Source organism: Phyllobates terribilis, unplaced genomic scaffold (assembly GCF_046119375.1).
Source record: "Phyllobates terribilis strain yellow unplaced genomic scaffold, ASM4611937v1 Scaffold_3__8_contigs__length_932513732, whole genome shotgun sequence".
NCBI lineage: Eukaryota > Metazoa > Chordata > Amphibia > Anura > Dendrobatidae > Phyllobates > Phyllobates terribilis.
In genome coordinates, this window is record NW_027362763.1 from 744,684,035 (window position 1) to 744,704,274 (window position 20,240).

At 44.3% G+C, this 20,240-nt stretch overlaps 1 protein-coding gene across 1 annotated transcript in view; it reads left to right on the forward strand.

The window, feature by feature from the left end:
• The first annotated feature begins 3,488 nt into the window (after positions 1 to 3,488).
• ACTR2 (actin related protein 2) overlaps positions 3,489 to 20,240 on the forward strand; it is a 47,318-nt gene continuing 30,566 nt past the window's right edge. Inside the window, exon 1 of the mRNA XM_073672171.1 lies at positions 3,489 to 3,685. Within this exon, the coding sequence (XP_073528272.1) occupies positions 3,638 to 3,685 (48 nt within the window). The 5' untranslated portion in view covers positions 3,489 to 3,637. The remainder of the gene's footprint in view (positions 3,686 to 20,240) is intronic.

Here is a 20,240-nt window from a genome sequence, read left to right on the forward strand (position 1 = left end):
GACTTCAATGGGTGATAAATTGGGAGGGTATATTTATCCTATTAGGGGTTATCCATAATCAACTGTAACCGAGTGTCCAACTTCTTGAGAGGCGGACCTGGATCTGTAAGGGAGAAATGGTACATCCACCTGGGCAACCAGATCCGCTAAATTCATTCTATCAATCAATGTGGTGACAGATATCGCAGCCGGATCTCTCCCACATCCAGTTTATCATAGTCTATATTTATGTCGTTCTCTGTAAATCTAGTAAAATGTACAAATTCTAAAACTCTATATTATAATCGGCACTAACTCTCTAAGCCCAAGGGAAGGGCAGCCCTCCAGCCATGGTTTCCTAGAGGTTTCCTCCACAGGGGGTTTTCCTCTCCTGAGTGCTGGAGGGTGACTCTTTGTGAGTCGGGGGTTGTGCTATTTTTGGTGTCATTTAAATAAAGTTGAGAACGTTTGACACCTAATTGCAGTGCTTTGTGTATTTATTTTGTGTGCTTCTGTCTTATTCATTTTGTTTGGGAGTCGGGGTCCATGACAGATCACAGAGTGATCTGTCTGGACATCTGCTGGCCGCAGTTCTGCCCCAGGGGTTGCCCCTGCTCTGGGGAGTATGATGGAGCAGAGAAGACAAGCATTACAGCACAGCACCGGCAAGTGTGCACTCATCTTCAGAATATTACAAGCAGCTTCCTCGCCTCATTCACACAGTGACTATTTTGTACAGTAATTTACATCAGCATTTGCAAGCTAAAAACCAAAGGGGAACAAACAGAGAAAAATAATAACTGAATCACTTTCACCCCTTATGTGTTTTGGATCCACTCCTGGAGTCTGTTATCAAATACTGATGCAAAATATCGCCATGTAAAAGTGCCCTAAATCCTCACTGACTGATTTGACAGATTGAGTTGCAGTGAAGCAGCAGAGGTTGCAAGCGTTAAAGGAGTTTTCCGGTTTAAAAAAAAAAAAAAAAAAACCATGTCCCCCAGTGGCTGTCCTGTACTTTCCTCACCCTCCCTAAGAAAGACTGTGCAGCATATGATCACTTCTATGAGAAATGCCTCTCTATCATCACTTCACTTACAACCAGCTACTGCATCTGAGTTTGAGATGCACTCATTTAAGATCATTTCTGCTGCATATTTTCATGCAAAAAAAAAAATACAGCGTATTACAGTTCCCGCAAAGTGGATGACATGTATATAATCAAAAAGGAAAAAAAAACAAAGTCAGCTCAACCAAAAGAAGATCTGTGCACAGAGACTTGTAGCGCAGAGACAGGTAAACCGAAGCAAAAAAACAGCGATCCAGCATCACAATCTTCTACTAAAAGCCAAACTTTATTGGGCAAAAATAGAGAAAGGAAATCACAACTTCACCTCTAAAAACTATTAAAAAATTATGCAAACGCATTTCAGGCGACTGTCATAATCACTGCATGTTTTTGCTTCTGACATGTCTGTAAATCTCACGCCCCTGTGACTTTTTAACACTAAAGAATTTGAAATGCATTGAGCTTTTAAAATCTGCAGCATCACTTACTCTATCCTGAACCTGTGCTGCCTGCCCCGACCTCATCATCGCCTTTGACCCTCCTGTCTGCTGCACACTGCAAATTTGTCTTGAACAAAATGGTGCTGGAGATCGCACTATGCGCAAGAGCGAACTCCGGTGCCACACTTTTCCTCCAGACTCAACGGAGATCAAGGTATGTGTCCTAATGGCGCCAGAGATAGCGGTATGCGGTCAGCGCTTCTGCATACCGCGATCTCCGGCACCACAGTCTTTCATCCGCCTCCGTCTCATCTGTAACGGCTGATGTTTTCTTCTGTCTCTAGCCAGACTGCACAGGCGCATCGCACTTGCCCAGTCTATAGAAGCTTTGGACAGAATGACACATCTACCGTTCTATTATAGAGGAGGGATCTGCCTGCAATCTAATTCTGATCAGATTTTATGAGGAGGTAAGATCTAGACTGGACCAGGAAAATACAGTGGATCTGGTCTATCTGGACTTTTCAAAAGGCATTTGATACGGTGCCACACACAAGCCTGGTACATAAAATGAGAGCAATGGAACCAGGGGAAATAATGTGTGACTGGGTTAACAACTGGCTCAGTGATAGGAAACAGAAAGTGGTTATAATGGGACACACTCAGACTGGGTCACAGTGAACAGTGGGGTCACAGGGATCAGTAATGGCAGGGGCGGACATATCGCCGATGCAGCTACACGGGGGGCCCAAAGTTGGAGGGGGTCTCGCAATGGTGCACATCCAGCTAAAATGTATTGGGACGCCAGATCCCTACACTGCACCATAAGCCACTGGCCAATCAGCTGATGTTGGCAGTGACGTCATGCGCCATGGCTCGCTCGCCGAAGATCATGTGTAGCAAGATGGGAGCAGCAGATCAGAGACAGGATCTGCCGGACAGAACAGAGGACAAGCGTTTCACCTAACATCCTCCCGCACACCGGAAAAAAGTCCTTCTCACCAGCTGGACCGGGGGAGGGTTCCTGCACTAATGTGATGCTGCTCTTCAGTGTGTGGCGGTAACCATGCTGAGTGGCTGAGGCGTCATCTCCTCTGTCATACGTCATGTGCATAATGTGAATGTGAAGGAAAGGAGGTCACGTGGGAGAAGGGGTGCGACATTGATCCCTGCGCAGTGGAAGATACCCGGAGACACCAAGTGACAGAGCAGCCCAGTGCAGGTACCAGCTCATCTGGCAATTACCAGAATAACCAGATGGCCAGTCCTGCCCTGCCTTTACATGCTGCTATCAAATGCAACCCACAGCACTTAATTGGTTTAATTGTTGCAGAAATGGTGTTGTCATGGCAGCCAGGGGCCATTGAAGGTCTTTCATTATATTGATCGCAGGTTCAAGTCCTCTAAGGGAAAGAAAAAAAAAAGAAAAAAAAAAAAAAAACACATTATAGTGAAAATCAAAATAGTAGAATTGTTGGTTTTGGTCCCTTCATTAAAACAAAAAAAAAACATCAGAAAGTCGCACATACACCAAAATGGAGCCAATAAAAACTACAGTACTGCAAAAAAAAAACAACAACAATAAACATTACAGCTCTTGGAAGGTGAGGAGCAAAGAGCACAGGCACAGAGTGGCCCCTGGGACTCTCCTGGGCCCCGCACAGCAGACTGGAAAGCGCTTTCTGTTCTATGAGCAGCCCTTACCAGGTGAAACGTCTGTCCAGGAATTAAGGGGCGTGGTCACAACATATAAGGGCGGAGCTTATATACGAAATCGGTGAGGCGGGGCCTATACTTCCTCCCTTCGGCCATTACTTACATTTATAAGTGGCTGCTGTGCGGTACGTGAGGACGGCGTCATTTATCATATTATAATCACACGCCAGCAACAAAGATGGCGTCCACGGCTTCAACCCGCTTTGAATGGGCAGCCGGCTTCCTGTCTGCTCCGCCCAATCATAGTGACCGCTCGCCCACTCTCCCAGCAGCCTTCTTCCTGATTGGCTACACGGGGCGGAGCGTCAGGTCACGTGTTCTCTTACCGGAGGAGAAGGAGAAGTGGTAGTAGGTGTCGGGCGAAGGGGGGGACGCACTTCCGGTTTTGCCAGTCATTGAGAGCTTGGCGGCTCCTGCGGAGGGAGGCACCGATATGGACAGCCAAGGCAGGAAGGTGGTGGTGTGCGACAACGGGACCGGGGTGAGTCGTGGAGAGCCGGGTACTCTCTGGGCGTTGGTTGTCACCACCCTCAGTCTCTGAGCAACTCACTCCCCCACAGTCAGTGGCCATCTGCAGCAGCAGCACACCCAGTGCCAGCAGCGCCCACAGACCCGGCTGCTGCTCTGACGGGCACTGCCACAGTGTGTGCTATGTGCTGGGTATAGCGCTGACACAGACCGCAGCGCAGCACACAGCAATCCTGGCCAAGCCCTCCTAGCCCAGGCTCCATTCATCTGATGCCCAATCCCCAGCTATTGCTCAATCTACAGTGTGTGTCTATATATATATATATGTGTGTGTGTGTATTCTATTACTAGCTGTCATCTACTGCATCTCATTCATATGTGGGACGCTTCCTCTTTCCCTACCAGCGATGATCCGGCATGTTGGGGGTTACTGCCTTCCTGCCTGTCCCCGCCTGCTGCTGGGGAGGGAGGGGGAGCTGCAGGCCCCAGCCTGATCAAAGGGAGCTGCATACCTTGACATGTGTTGAGGTGGCAGCAAAATATTTTGTGTTCTTGGTCCTCACTGGAGCCATCTCCCCTCCCGATCATTAACCCCTGAAGGACGCTGCCGCTTTCTATTTTTATATTTTAATTTTTTACAATTTTTTTTGAAAAATGTAACTTTTTTTTTTTTTTTTTTTATGCCTGATCATAGTCGTAATGAATGTTTGTTCTGTGTTTTTTTTTTGTCTTCCTCTGGATGAGCTGTAGTTTTGAGTGACCCCATATCATGTATTGGGAAAAGAGCAAAAAAAAAAAAAAAAAAAAAAAAAAATTGACAATGTGGCGAAAGAACGTAAGACTCCAATGTTTGGGGACGTTTCATTTTTAGTTTGTTACGAATGACCTGGCAGTGTGATTCTATAAATTATTTTGGTGATACCAGTCTAGTATGTAATTTTTTTAAAAAAGATTTTATTGTGAAAATAAATAACTGGATTTTTGTTGCCATAACTTTTTTTCTCCTTGTGCTGCTCTAGATTTTAACTGTACCGTTTGATTGCTTTTTTGTTGCACCTTTTTGGGGAGGGAGGAAAAATGGAATTTATTTGTAAACTTCATTCAAGGACTATTTTAAACTTTGATTGGACTTTTACTGACACTGCAGTACTGAACAGGCTTTTATAGATTTATCTTTAACTTGGGTGTTAATTCTAATTTTATTTCTTTTTTTTTGGTCCCCATAGTGGATTTGAACCTGAAATCATTTGATCGCTTGTTCTGTACACGTCCATAGTTAAGTAGTGTGAATATAATGAAAATCCAAGTCGCTTATGAAGCTGACCAGCCTGTGACTGATCTTTACAGTAGTATAAACATGGCGTTTACAGGGGCCTACAATAGACCCCTGGATATTCAGTATCGTGACTAGAACACAGCCTTTGCCGGGATCACACAGTTTAAATATTGCAATCAGGGTTTGACAGCGACATCTAAATAATTAAATAGCAGCCATTGGACCTAGCTCTGGTCCCTTCTATTAGAGGTAGGTGCTGGCTGTTATAACACAGCTGGCACCTGCCCTGTATGCAGCATGCTCGGCTCTAGGGCCTGCTCCATAGACCCATTCCTCCACACCATGACATCTTGGTGCCACAAGGAGCTATGTGATCTCAGATTTACCAATATTGTGGCGATCTCTTCATGCAGAACTTTTCACCTGTCGTGACATTATGGAGTCTGCATCCTGCCCTAATTGTAGGAACGGTGACCCTTACAGCTCCAGCAGCGGTGGTCACACAGATTTAATGACTGATCTATAAAGTTGTGCCACAATTCTGCCATTGCTGCCAGTACTGTGACAGCTGGGTGATAACCTATATGAAATTTTTAGGAAAACCGCAGCATAAATGGTTTTTGATTTCTTTGCTGAAATGCTGCAGGTTTGGCACAGACTTCGCCTTGTGCATCGCAGAAATTGAAATTGTGCCTCTTTCCAATCCTTAGTGCCGGTCAGCTCAGCCGCGACTTTCTCCTGCATGAGATTTCTGTTCAAAATCCTCCTCTTTACTGGTGAAATTCGTTGCTGATTTTCCAAGCTCTGTCAGTCTCATGTGGACGTAGGCTCAGAAGCTGATCTAAAAGATGTTTTTATCATCGTGACTGATGGCAATGACTCTCACGACTGACTGAGGACACGGAGAGATGTCAGTGAGCTGCCCATGCATAGTCACAAGTGATTGTGTGGCCTCTTGTAGGCAGCTCCGCAGGACTCTCTTGTGTTGGGTCCAATCACAGGAAGAGGCTTGATGGGTTTTGTAGATTACAGTGCATTATGGATTGTGTCCCGTCCACTTTTTCACTTAGTAAAGATTCAGTTTCTGAAACTAAGGCTGTGTTCACACGTTGCATTTTTGCCGCTTTTTTTCATGCCAATTATACACGCTTGTTTTTTTTTTTTCCTGACTGAATTGGAAAACTGCAGCGTTTTTTAAAAAGTTCTACCAGAATTTTTTTAAGCATTTTTTTTCACCCATATAAAGCACTGAGAGAATGCAAAAAACGCTTCGTTTAATTCACCAAAATCGCAACTATCTTTATTAAACGTATACTGTAGACAAATCACACAAGGAAGCCGAACCAAAAAACGCTGCAAAACAGGCATTTTGAACGGAGAGTTTTTACTGCCGATAGCAAGTTTTGACTCCTGAAAAAAACACGTGCAAAAACACGACGTGTGAATATAGCTCAAGGCACAGAAGCGTTCTGTCCGACCCACAGACCCATATATTTTCTATTAAGCCCAGCCACCACTCTCCTTGTGCTTGAGCCTTTCTGTGCCTCCTTTTCAGCAATTGTTGGGGGTCTCCGTACCTGGACCCTTACAGATCAACACTGCTGAACATGGGCAATAACAGAACAAACGTGTAAATGTTTAATTATAGCTGAATGCTGGTGAGACTGGCCGGCCATATAATGTGCATGGCTGTGTCTGGACCCCCCCCCCCGCCAATACAAGTATTAGAGATAATTGAGGAAAGAAGGATCTTACCCGCTGATTCTGGCAGCACTTACTACCCATTGAGGACACACGCAGGTCCGGCTGGGTCGAGCACTCATGTGTTTGGTAGGTGGTTAGGCAGAATAGTGTGGGTTGAGCGTTCAGCCAAATTATAAAAGTTTTGTCCAGCTCTTTTTCACATATATAATCCTGCATTGCTGTCTAGAGCTGCATCAACCATTCTGAGGGCTTCAGAGCTGAAATCTCCAAATATTCATTACTTTTATGGTTGTTTTACATGTTGTCTTCTATAGTGCATTTACCATGAACTATTTCTCAAAGGTTTGGCATATTGCTAGGCTGGGGTCTGATATCCAGGGCCGTCGTTGATCCTAAGAATGAAGGGTCTGTAAGTGCTATTGTATTGTGTCCGGATTGATGATCCTTGCTATACAGGGAACCCCAGCAGCCCTGGAAAAAAGCCCCTATGCAGCTTTCAGTCTTAGGCCTATGTGGACCCCCAGCGATCATTAAAGAGTAACTGACTTTTCAGGTGAACTTGCAGCAGATTGTGTGTTGGCCTTCCAGCGCCTCCCTCTCCATAGAATCTTATGAGCACCAACTGCCATCTCCTATCTCAGTAATGGGAAAGTCTGTATTCAATGAACACAGAATTTACCCCTGAATCGAGAATGAAAAATAAGTCGAGATGGAGAAAGAAGCCGATTTGTCTGATAAAGTTTCTTGTTTTCATGTGTCCTATCACTTCATGAATTAAAAATTAAAACGAACCTTTAAAGAGGTTGTCCACTACTTTAACTCTGATGGCCTATCCTTATGATAGGCCATCAATGTCTAATCAGTTAGGATGCGACACACAGCACCCCCGCTGATCAGCTGGCTTCGGTGACCAGTTAGGCAGCTACACAGCTCCGTGAACTTAATAGTGGCTGTGGCCGGGTACTGCACATCCGTCATCTATTCACATCAATAGGGGGCACATGTGTAGCTCCATAATTGGTCTGTTTCTGCCGGCACAGAGAACAGCTGATTGGGGAGGGAAGCCTGGTATCGGACTCCCACCGATCAGACATTAATGACCTATCCTAAGAATTGGCCATAAATGTTAAAATATCGGGCAACCCCTCTAAGCCCTGACCTATCACTTTAGTGATATATTGAGATGGGTACACCTCTTTTTAGTTCCATCATAAAAACAAAACAATGAAACAAATTTTTGAGCCGAAACACGATGGACACATGATGGACCTCATGAGGTTTGTCAAGTTGGGTTGGTGACGCAGACTCTGATACATGTTAGCACAGCCGATCCCAACGTTTTATGATGTTGCTGAACTATAAACTACTGATCAAAGGTGATTGTGAGCTCTTGGTTTCTGCCTTTCTGTCAGTAAGGAGCGGAAGAGCAGTGTAAGGTCCATCCAGACTGAGTTCAGTGCGGCGGGGCGTACAACACAGGGGGCAGAACATCATTCCCTGGTAATCCAGAACTGTTACAGATCTCCCCTTGTGACACATTTCTTGCTCAGCGCCCGCACAGTCCTCTCTGCTACGCAGAGTCCTGTGCACTGAGATCTTCATGTCTGGTTTCCGTTTTAATAATTGAACCCAACTTCCTTTTAAGACTTGGCGACTCTTGTTCCTTGTCAGTTAGAGGAAGTACGGTGACGAGGAAGAACTGCGTTCACGTAGCAATCGCCGTGTAGCACCTCTACTCAAAAGAAAAAGGCCTTGTGCAATATAGTATTTGCAAAATGCCCTTTGTCCTGTAGTCAGCCCCTCATTTCTGCGGCATTATTCCTGCTGTACTGTGCAGAATTAAGATGCTTGTGTTAGAAAACCACATGTTGCTTTGGAATCGCACTTTTTTTTTTTTTTTTCCATTCAATTCCTCATTTCCTGTATTAAAGATGAATTCTGTGATGATTATTCAGCTGATTTATCCTCTGTGGAGCCAGTCAAACCCTCACTGGATTGTTCATTTTCTTATGTGTGTGATCAGCTTTGTTGGGCACTTGCACAGCCACAAAATAATCCATTTGAGATGGATTTAAATGCAATTTAAACCTTCTGCAGAATTGATTAATATTTAAAAAAAATCTGTGAATCCCACAGCATGGTAATTTTTTTTTCTTTCCTTTGTGAATTTTAATTGTTTTTCACCCTTTGCCATGCATTAAGGAGGAGCTGTCACCAGGTCAAAAGTAGCCAGTTTTTGCTCTTATTTTATTCCCACCGCTCCCCTGAGAAATAGAAAAAAATTATCTAATTTATTTCATTTTATTATACTGTAGATTTTTTGTTTATGTATTAAAGGGTTTGTCCCTTTCAGAAATTCTCAGTCCTTAGGCAATTTGTTTATAGAAAATAAAAAAACACAAAACCTACAAGCCATGCTTTGCTGATCTCTTCATGCCCAGCGCAGAGTCTCCTCCGCTTCTCCAGGAGACTTAATGACTTCAGTGCTGATGTCATGCTGACAGCGTTGCAGCCAATCAGTGAGCTCTGCAGCGGTGAGCTCGCTGGTTGCCGCGCCGTTGGAGCCGCTGAGCTCGCTGATAACAGACACAGTAATGGCAGAGACTGTGCCTGACCAGGGGAGGGTGAGTAGGGCGCTTTTGTATTTTTCTAACTGCGTTTCAGGACTCGATTTTTCTAAAAGGAGACAACCCCTCGAAGGTGCTTTGCATTTTTCTAGCAGAGTGTAGTCTGCGATATGTAGCCCGTGTTTGGTGGCTATTTTCTATGGCGGTCCACTCTTGCATTAGACGGCTGTTGCTTTGTGCTTCGTACATCTGCGTGGACTTTGTGTGACCGATGTGACTTATAGGACACGTGTAATTAGATGTAAAGTTTATGATAGAAATCTCCCTTTAGGCCATGTTCATACATTGCATTTTTGCTGCATTTTTTTTTATGCAAATTTTAAGCTGCATTTTACAGTACCAGCAAAAGCTATGAGATTTCAGGAATCTCCTGCACACACATTGTTTTTTTTTTTCCTGACTGATTTGGAAAACTGCTGCGTTTTTGCGGACTGCAGCCGGTCACTTCTTTCAGCGTTTTTGCAGAGTTTTTTTCACCCATAGAAAGAAAGCTATGAGTAAATGCAAAAAAACGCAGGTATCAGATTTTGCTGTGTTTTTGGTGCAGAAACCTAAGGAAGTTGAATCATGTTTTTTCTTTATGCACTAAATGTTAAGCAAGCACAAGAGACACATGTACACTGATAAAAATGCTGCAAAAACTGCTTTTTTTAAGCAGCTTCTTTACTGCCAGGAGAGCAGGTTTTGCCTGCAGCAGAAACGCAATGTGTGAACAGTCTTAAAGTCTCTCTTCGTCATGGTAAGCAATCAGTCCAGTAGCCGGATAGTGTGGTCCCTTTGTCTGTAAGCTGCATGAATTTGTCTTTTTTTTTCTCGTCTTTTTAGCTGATGGAAACAGATGACTCATCTTTCCTGTCCAGAACTTCAGCAGATTTGCAATTTCCCTTAGGATCCTGTGTACTTCTTGGTTTAGCACTTGATGGTCTCTTGCCAGCCTGAAGTAACCCCTTCCATTTCAGATTGGCAAAAATCCATGTACTAAATAAAGTCTGAAAACCACAAGTATTTCTTCGGCACATCTGGTTGCACGGCTCTGATGGCGGCTGATCAGTTTCAGGGCTGATAAAATGAACAGACCTCCTCCCCTTCCTGTAACTTTGCGAGAGCTCCGAGTTACAGGTCAGAAACACGTATGTTACAGTGTCAAGATATTCCACAGCTCTGCGCAGTGATCGTCTCGGTCACCAGTGGGACCCGCAATCTGCTTTTCTGTACTTTAGACAGGGGTCAGCTTCATAGAAAGCCAGTTAACCTCCTGGTGTATTTTTAGAGTGTGAGATAAAATGGGAGCCCCCAGAGGAAACTAAGGGAAACCCATGCAGAGCGTGCAGATATGGTCCTTTGTCCGTTTTTAACACAGGACCCCAGTGCTGCTGTGACCACTGGATTGGTGATAAATGCTTCATCGCTTTGGGTTTGATTGCTAGGACCCCCCTTTTTAAAAGGGAATCCTTCACCAGGTTTTTTTCCTCCTAATCTGAGAGACAGAGACCTTGATTCCAGCGATATGTCACTTACTAGGCTTACTGCTGTAGTTTTGATAGAATCTGTGTTTTCTTAGCAGGAGATTCACTAAAGGACTAGTAATCCTGCTTCCTCCATATTCATGAGCTCTGTATAACACCGTCCCCACCACTAGCAGCTTTCAGCCTATGCACAGTGTAGACAGAAAACGACCAATCAGTGATGTGGGCGAAGTTATACAGGGCTCATCATTCAGAGAGACATTGATTTTATCAAAACTGCAACAAGCAGCCCAGTAAGTGACACATCGCCAAAATAAGGATCTCTGCCCCTGCATCATGCTGCTTTCAGATGTGGCAGAAAAATCCTGGTGGAATTACCAAATTCACTTTAAAGTCTATGAAAGTCAGTGTCCTAGCAGTCGAACCCCCAGCAATACAGTATTTGTCTCCTATTCACCGGATTGGCGATATCTCTCTGGCAGGCGCTCCGCTTCAATGTTTTCATTCACATCTATACGCAAGTTCACTTTAAATTAGGCCGTACAGTGATGCGCTAAAGCACAAAAAAAAAAAACAGCGCTCCTGACATGTTTGTTTTTGTAAATGTTTTTTTTTCTACAAAATAACAATGCAGAAGCTTCTTTCCGTATAACTCTGCTTTGTGCCATTCCTCTGTTATTCCTCCTACAAATTTATAGACAAGTTGACACACACAGAGTTGTAATTTTCAATTGTCAAAGGGGTGACACTGGCAGCACTGATTGGACTTTGTCACTCTTCAGGGGACGCACCCACAACTATTAACACCTAGTTGTTTAGTTGTAGATTTGTAAGGGTACGTTCCCACGTTCAGGATTCGCTGCGGGTTTGACGCGTATTTATGCAGCCTCAAACCCGCAGCGTCCAGATGTTACAGCATAGTTGTTGGGATTTCTTGCGGATTTACCTGTGTTCAATAGAACGCAGCATTTTGGACACATCAAAAATATGCTGCGTCCAAAGCGCTGCTACGTCCGGATCATGGGCACATAGCCTAAGGGAAATAACAGAGGAACGTCACAATGCAGAGATATATGATGAGATGATCCACTCCACAATTTATTTTTTTTCCTAAAAGATTACATTTTTTAAGTCAGTTTCTCAACTCATGTCTTCAAGCCCAAAACAGGTCGCAGGGATATTCTGTAAATAAGTGTCATTATAGGTGATGGCTCAGAACTCTGAATAGGAAAACCTGAAAATAGGACCTGCTAGGGTTAACCAAGGACTGGGGATGGGAAATGCTTTCAGATGACATTTCAAATCAACAGTCAGGACTAGAAAATTGTAACCGGCTGGGAAATGTTTTATACTAAGCAGAGATAAGGATTGATTTGCAGGACCTGGTCCACCTACCACGTAAACCTGTGATTGCCAGACAGGAGTCCTGAGAACTGACTGCTACGTGACTGTATCCTTGCCTCTTCTTTCAACTAGCCTGCCTTGCACATTATCACATGTGCATCATGCCGCAATGATTTATTATCCTTTGTGTATATAGCACGCAGCTTTTTACAGACCTGATGATCACTGTCCCCATTGGGGCTCACAATCTACATTCCCTATCAGTATGTCTTTGGAGTCTGGGAGGAAACCGGAGAACCCAGAGGAAACCCACGCAAACACGGGGAGAACATACAAACTCCTTGCAGATGTTGTCCTTGGTGGGATTTGAACCCAGGACTTCAGCGCTGTAAAGTTACAGTGCTAACTACTTAGCCACCGTGCTGCCGCCCGATGAATTCTCGCTAGGCTGGCTAATCAAAAGGGGAACCGAGGATGCTGCCAGTTAATCTGTCTGAAACCAGCGAATCCCCGCAGCGCACGGGTGGGGGTGGGGGGAGTTCATAAGTCTGCAGTCACACAGAGAAACTGCAGACTTATTGGTTTTCACCGGACAACCCCTTTAACAGAAGAAACTCTGGTTTTCATCCCAGAAACACGGATTTTTGATCAGCAGAAGCCAAAAGTGATAAATATATTCCTGGAAAACCCCTTGAAGCCAAGCAGGGCTGTGGAGTCGGTAAGCCAAACCTCCAACTCCTCAATTTCCATGACACCGACTCCATGACTCCCTCATACGTGGCTCATGTTTAAGTGATAAATCTCCGCTAAAAGTCTAGACCCTTAGATCAGGAATAGGACAGACATTTATAGGACATTTCATGACTTTCCCAAATTCTTATGAAAAAATATTCCCCACAAACTGCATTGAACTACTGTACCCAATTTATTATATATATTAGGAGTCGGAGTTGATCCATTTTATACCGACTCCACCAAAATGGGCTCCAACTCCACAGCCCTGAAGCCAAGAGATAAGGTTGGGTCCACACGAGTGTCCGACACTGTTCTAGTGACAGAGAATCTGAACTCCTGCATGAAACGCACACCAAACATGAGGGTTGTAGGTACATATATAAAATACCTAGTGACATACATTACTGGAAAAAGATCTGGAGTGACGTCACTTCATAACTTTCCAATTCAATATTTGATATGTTCATTTTGTTTCCTTCTCTTTCTTTTAATACATAGGATTAAAAAAAAATCCCCATTAATAAGTTCCTGGTGAGCTTTGGAGGTGCTTGTACCAGCGGCTGTACTCCTATGGAGTTTCATAGTTGAAGCACTTCCAGCAGTGTTTATCCTCTTAATATATTGCAGTCATCATATTATATAGCACTGTGTACTTAAAATTGCTCATTTTGCCTTTCTACCCAGTTAATTCTTCTCTTTTCCATTAGGTCTATGACATCACATGATTAGAAACTAACTGAATCCTTCTAAGCTCTATGTAGAAACAGGAGGTAAATTTTCCCTGTATGAGTCATGAGTCACTGCAAAAGTCCCTGGCGGAGGGGGGGCGGTCAGGAGTTGAAGAGAGGAATGCTAAATGCAGGGAAAAAAAGACTTACCGTTTCTACATAAAGCAGAGAAAAGAAAATAATTTACTGGGTAGAAAGGCAAAATGAGCAATTGTAAGTACACAGTGCTATATAATATGATGACTGCAATATATTAAGAGGATAAAAACTTTGATGGAAGGATGAGGAGTGCTTCTTTAAAGGGGTTTTCTGATATTCGATAATGTTGATTAAAGTATGGATAGTGCCATACAATAAAGACAAGTTGAATTACTAATAAAAAGCCTTTTCTGGAAAACTAAACAGCAAAGACTGTTCAACCACACATCAGTAATATCACCCAGTGATTGCTTAGGGCCATGTGTATAGAGCACTGCTACATATGCGACCACAAATTTCTTTTCGGTGGTTAATGCTCATACTGGGTCTTCAAGGCTGTCCATAGACCGCAGCTCAGTGTGAGGACGACCATCCTGCAATCTGCTGAAGCATAGTATTTACTTACTCGCTAAAAAGCCTCTGTTCACACAGATGTCAACAGTCCCTGCTGACTTTAAGGGTTGGTCCACTTTTGGGGACATTCCTATTTTTTATTTATTTATTTTTGTTAAATACAGTGTTTCCCTAAAAATAAGACAGGATCTTGCGTTATATTTTTGCTCAAAGATGGGTTAGGGCTTATTTTCAGGGTCTGATGTCTTATTTATTTGTTTTCCATGAACAACAATCCACATTTTATTCTTGAACCAAAAAATCAACATTTATTCAAATATAATCATGTCATCACACACACCTATACATACACCCTGCACACATGGTACATACCATCCTAGTTCCTCTAGACTCCTGCAGTTAATGAACCTTTGGTGACATCATGGTCACATGACTGTGATGTCACCAAAGGTCCTTACGAAGTCTTAACCTCGGAATAGAAATGCTGGCACTTCGAAGAGTCAGGGTCCTGAGCAATTGCCCAGTTCCCTCCCCCCTCTCTAACGCCGGCCCTCGGTGTAGTTTGAACTGTTTTTTGGAGTAGGGATTATATTCCAAGCATACTCCAAGAATCCTTTAGGCTGTGTGCCCACTATGCGTTTTTTAAGCGTTTCCGAGCGGCAATTCCGCTGCAGAAACGATTAAACGCTTGGTAGAAGGTCTGCCATGTTCCCCAATGATAATCCGCATGTGCTGTGCACATGCTGCGGAAATTTCCGCTGCGGATTATCATTGCGGAAAAATCCACAGCACTACCAATTATTTTGCGGAATCGCTGCGTTTTCGCTGCTATTGACTTGTATTGGACCGCATGTCATCCGCATCACTGCATCTGTACATGCGGGTAACATGCGTTTCAATGTGCGGATGGCACCCGGGTTTGGAGAAGAGGAGACTCTCCTCCGGACCCGGGTACCATAGTACCTGTAAAAAAAAAATATATATATTTATTTTACCTTCTGATGGCCCCCAGTGTCCTTGTCCTGGCTTTCCGGCAGCTCGCGGTAGACTAAAAGGACCTGCCATGACGTTTTTAGTCATGTGACCCGTCACATGACTAAATGACGTCATGGCCGGTCCTTTTAGTCTACCGCGAGCTGCCGGCAAGCCAGGACAAGGACACTGGGGGCCATCAGAAGGTAAGTATAGATTTATTTTTTATTTTTTGACATTCTCTCGGGTCACACTATATAAATCCATGCCGTTTGCATGGATTTATATAGTGTGACCAAGTTGTCAAGCACTTTCCAAGTAATGCTAAAATTGCTTGGAAAGCGCTTGACAAACCCGCATGCGGAAATGCATGTGAAGAACGCTTCACATCCGCATGTCCCTGGCAGGAAAACGCATGTACAATCCGCATGCGATTTTTCTGCCAGGGAGATGCAGAAACGCTCAGGAAAAATCCGGAGCATTTCTGCATCGTGGGCACATAGCTTTAAGCTCATGCTAGGGCTTATTTCCGGGGAAAGTTAAAAATCATTGTTGCTAAAAAGAATTAAGAAATGTTGCACCGTTTGGCTTTTACAGGCTTTTTGCTCTCCAGCACATTCAGCTTTTACGCCGGGTTTCTGGTCATAAATCGGCTGAGAGGAGCTCAGTAAAAAAGGATGAAAGTTACAAACCCCCTGTCAGACTCTCATAGTGAGCTGGCTGACGGATTCTCAGTTAACTCATTTTTCAGCTAGCAATAAACAGTGCAACACAGGGACTATAGAAGGCAAACTGCAAATTATTTAATGAAACCCAATAGCAAAAATGTTTAGTCCCAGCTACATGCATTTAAGTAAACAAAAATACTGTATGCTTGTCTATTTTTCTTGTCAAACGCACAGAAATCCCAGTGGAAGCTGATGGATCCCATTAAACAGTAGTTTCCTTTTATGATCCAAAACCACAGTACAAGTGTGAACAAAGCCTAGGATCCACAACCTGCAGGACTCCGGCTGTTTCTTGTAGGGAGTTGGACTGTTGCAGCAGCTGAAGTGGCGCAGGTCGCTGACCCCTCGAGCCGCGCCGACTCCACTCATTATAGGGTGTTATAGAAGGGAGAATTATTTAAAGGCTTACCCTTAGGCTAGGGCTACTTGGGAGACTTGTGGCCACGTGAAATAAGTTGTGAAACTCCCCAGGTAACAGTGGTGAAGGGGACGTGCAGAGATCCTGCACTGGTGGATTTCTGGTCACTTCTGGAGGGTGGTCGCAGCCACTTACAGGGCACAGCATCCCCCCATTTATTATAACTTCTCGCGATGTAGTCATGTGACGTTGCAGTCTTTTGCGCTCACAATTCCCTCTGAAGCTTTGGGTCATGTCTTCCTATGCAAGAACAGTCGTAGTGTTATACTGGTAGTGTGATTTCTGGGTGGGTTTACAGCTCTTCAGAAGTGATCCTGTGCTGCCCGTATGGTACATGAACGTATTGCCCTCTGCTCACCCTACTTGGCCATAATCAGGAGCTATTTGTATGGTGAGTTGGGCGACCATGGGCGCCTTTATGGGAATGGCTGTATTGATGCCCAGCTCTTTCCATACCTTTTTGCAGTTGTATTGCGTGGCATCGCTTGCCTTGTCACACAAGCTCCTCACTGTGGTCGTGCTGGTGGGTTTCGTCTCCAGGAACCTCCATCAATTTTGTGAATGGTAGATATCGCCTATCCAGAAAAGTTTATTCATCTTGGAGTAAACTAAAGATGCCAATTTCTATGGGGACAGCCAAACATGTAAAGTGAGTGGGTGCTGGGACCCTTGGGGAAGCGCAGGATCACTGTTTCTCCATGGGTTGAGATTTCTCTCCCCCAGTGCAGTATGGCTGTCGGCCATGCGGGTGGTCGGCTGACCACTATGTATGGGGTATGTGCACCTTTACTCTGGGACCCATCCATGGATGCAGGAATGTAAGGTGATCTGTGTTACACCTATGCGTCGCTCCCTTCCCCCTTCCTTCCTGAGGACGCGCTCACAGCTATGTGCGGAATGAGCCAATGTGCTCTTTGTATCTTATCACTTTGTGAGATTGCCACCCAGATTTCTTCTGGAACAGAGAGCCTTTATTGACACAGTAACATGCCAGTCCCTCATTGACTGCAGAGTATAGATTGCTTCTCCATGTGCAGACTCCAGTGTCTGGTGAAGACCAAGCCCATGAATCTGGTGCCATGCAGCCAGGATCTGAAGTCTCATCTGTGCCTTCAAGATGAGTTTTGTGCTTTGTCTTCCTGGTGACCACAAAGTCTGCACCTCCCCCATTCTGAGCCGTGAACGTCCTGTGTGAGATCACTCTTAGTAATTTCCTTCTCTTTCAAACCCGTTCTTCCTCTTTTAATATGAAAAGTTTTTTTGTACAAGACACAGAAATACACACACACACACGGAAAAGTCCTGGAATTATGGATCTGTAGATACGTTCTATGTCTGGAGACGCTGTAGGCCATGGCAGCATGTTTAGATCAAGCAGGCCGCTCACAGTAGCACGAGCAACGTGTGGCCTGGCTTTGTATGTTGAAAAAAATGGCTCCTCAGACACTTTGGAGAAATGGCCGTGTCACTTGTTCCACCACCAAAGCAATGTAACACCGAGCTGACTAGAGGGGTTTACCTACCATACATTATGCCACCCTACACCATAATCCTGGGAGTAGGACTAGTGTGACGTTCCCTCATGAAGGCCTCTTCATGGAGTTGCCCACAAGGTCTCCAGACCAATCTCTGGCTATCATTACATCCAGGACCAAAGCAGAACGCATTGTTGAAGAGGAAAGACCCCCACCTCCCTCCATTCTTGCTCTGCACCATGATGACCTTTTAAGTGCATTGGGGTGAGGTGAATGGAAGACCTGGACGTCTGGCTCATGTTCACTCGCCTTCTGATGGTTTGTGAAGACACTGTTTGACGACTTAAAGCAGAGGTTCTCAACTTTTCTGACCTTGGAAGCCACATTCAGCTCCCCCCCCCTCCTCACTGTAGTGACACCCAGAGCCCCCATTAACCGGTACAATGACCACCAAAGCTTTTCTACAGAAATCACACGAAGGTAGTATACAAAGATTTAGGGTCTCCAACTTTACCCCCATTCAGCATTCTCAAATCAGTCACTCCCACCACACTGTCGCATCTTTTCTACGGTCAAACCTCTTCTGACAGGTGGTAGTATTCAGGCTCCAGCTTACCATGCTTAATTAATCTCTCCAACCCCAGGGCCAGTATATGTGCATCCAGATCTGCTCTTCTTTGCCGGACTCATCACAAAAGTCACCATCTGGAGACCTGTTCTTCATAACTGTTTGCTAGATTGGGTGCTAATGCTAAATCGAGCCACATGTGGGAACCCCTTCCTTTTAAAGGGTTTTTCCCAGGAACAAAGTTAGTTTGAATCAATGGATCTTGGAATAAAAATTAGCTACTTATTCTTTCTGTGAGCTAAAACCTGTTTAAAAACAGGCAGTGAAATGTTTTACAGAAAGAATAAGCTGTGATCCCATACTTTCTTGTCTGTATACTCTCTTTTATTCTGTATAGTCTCTTTTCCGTCCTCCCCTGCCCAGGAGATGTGGTATGGTCAGACACAGCCATTACACAGTACACAGCAGGGGCACATTTATAAGATTATCTCAGCACAGGAACATTTTATTTAAACACATCCAATTGTGAAACTTATTTACAAACATCATCACTGTCCCCACTGGGGCTCACAGTCGATATCCCTATCAGTATTTCTTTGGAGTGTGGGAGGAATTGCAGAGTAAACCCTCACAAACACGGCGAGAACATACAAACTCCTTGCAGATGTTGTCCTTGGTGGGATTTGAACCCAGGATCCCAACGTTGCAAGGTAACAATGCTAACTATTGCCCAATCAGTACTGACAGCATCAGGGACCCGCCATTGACAATAGAAATTGTATTATTGTCGATTTAGACATTTCCAGGAGGTATAATAGAGGAACACAGATCTTAGGTTAAAAAAATGCTGCATAATTATTTAATAAAAATATGTGCTATTGTTCTCCCTTGATGGCATGGGTTTTCTCTAGTCAAACTGGTTTCATCCCCTGTTCCAAAAATCTCTCCAAATAGATGAAATGGCCTCAGAGTGTGTTAGGGTTCAGGTGGGCGTATCTGACCACAATACCTGAACTTTACGGGGGTCTCCCAACATGAATTTACACCCTTATGGACAGACTGTAACTTCGGGTCTGGGGTCTTGTGGTCCCTATGTGACCGGTGTAGTACGCCCATCTGAACCCGGCTGTAAGGAGGCTAGATAGTGAGTCCCATGGCACGGTGTCTCCATATATCTGGCCCTTCACAAGCCATGGTGACACCTCTCCATGTGTGAGGAGGCAATCATCTTACCTAGTTGAGACTTGTTTGGGCTGAGGAATGTGTTCTTCATGTTCTCCCTCCCTGCAGGACCTCACATTGCTGGTTCTACGTGTTTTTCTTTCCTAGCGACAATTAGTTTCCATATCTTGATAAGACGGGTATATTTTATGTCCTATTACTGCAATCTCCGGTGTGATCGGGCGTCAGAGTGTGGCTGGCCGCTGTACTGGAGTCTATAAGTGCTAAAACATCTGAAATGGGTTTTGCATGACTATTATTAATGACTGTGGGACCAGGTGCAGATGACCGTATTTTCGGTCCGAGTGCGATCCGACAAAACATCAAATCGCACTTGGACCAATTTTATGCTACGGGACCGTGCACATGTCGGATTTTTTCCGCATACAGGGTTGGTCCGAGGAAAAAATTGCAGCATGCCCGAGTGATCCGATATTTGGATCGCACTCAGCCATGCAAGTCGTGGAAAACATTAGACTGCACTCGGGTGACATCTGAGTGCCGTCCGATTTTTCGCGCACTGACAGAATGGAGAAGATAAAGAAATATTTTTTTTTTCCTCCATCTTATCTGAGAGAATCAGAGCAAAACAAAACTATCGCTTATGGTGTGAATAATGGTACTTTACAATTCTAAAGCATGTTTAACCTCTTCCTGCATCACTGCCCTATATCGCTATCATGGGGTATCAACTACTGTTTTGGCAGCTGGGGATCTAATAATGGACATCAGACATGGTATATGCCTGTTAATG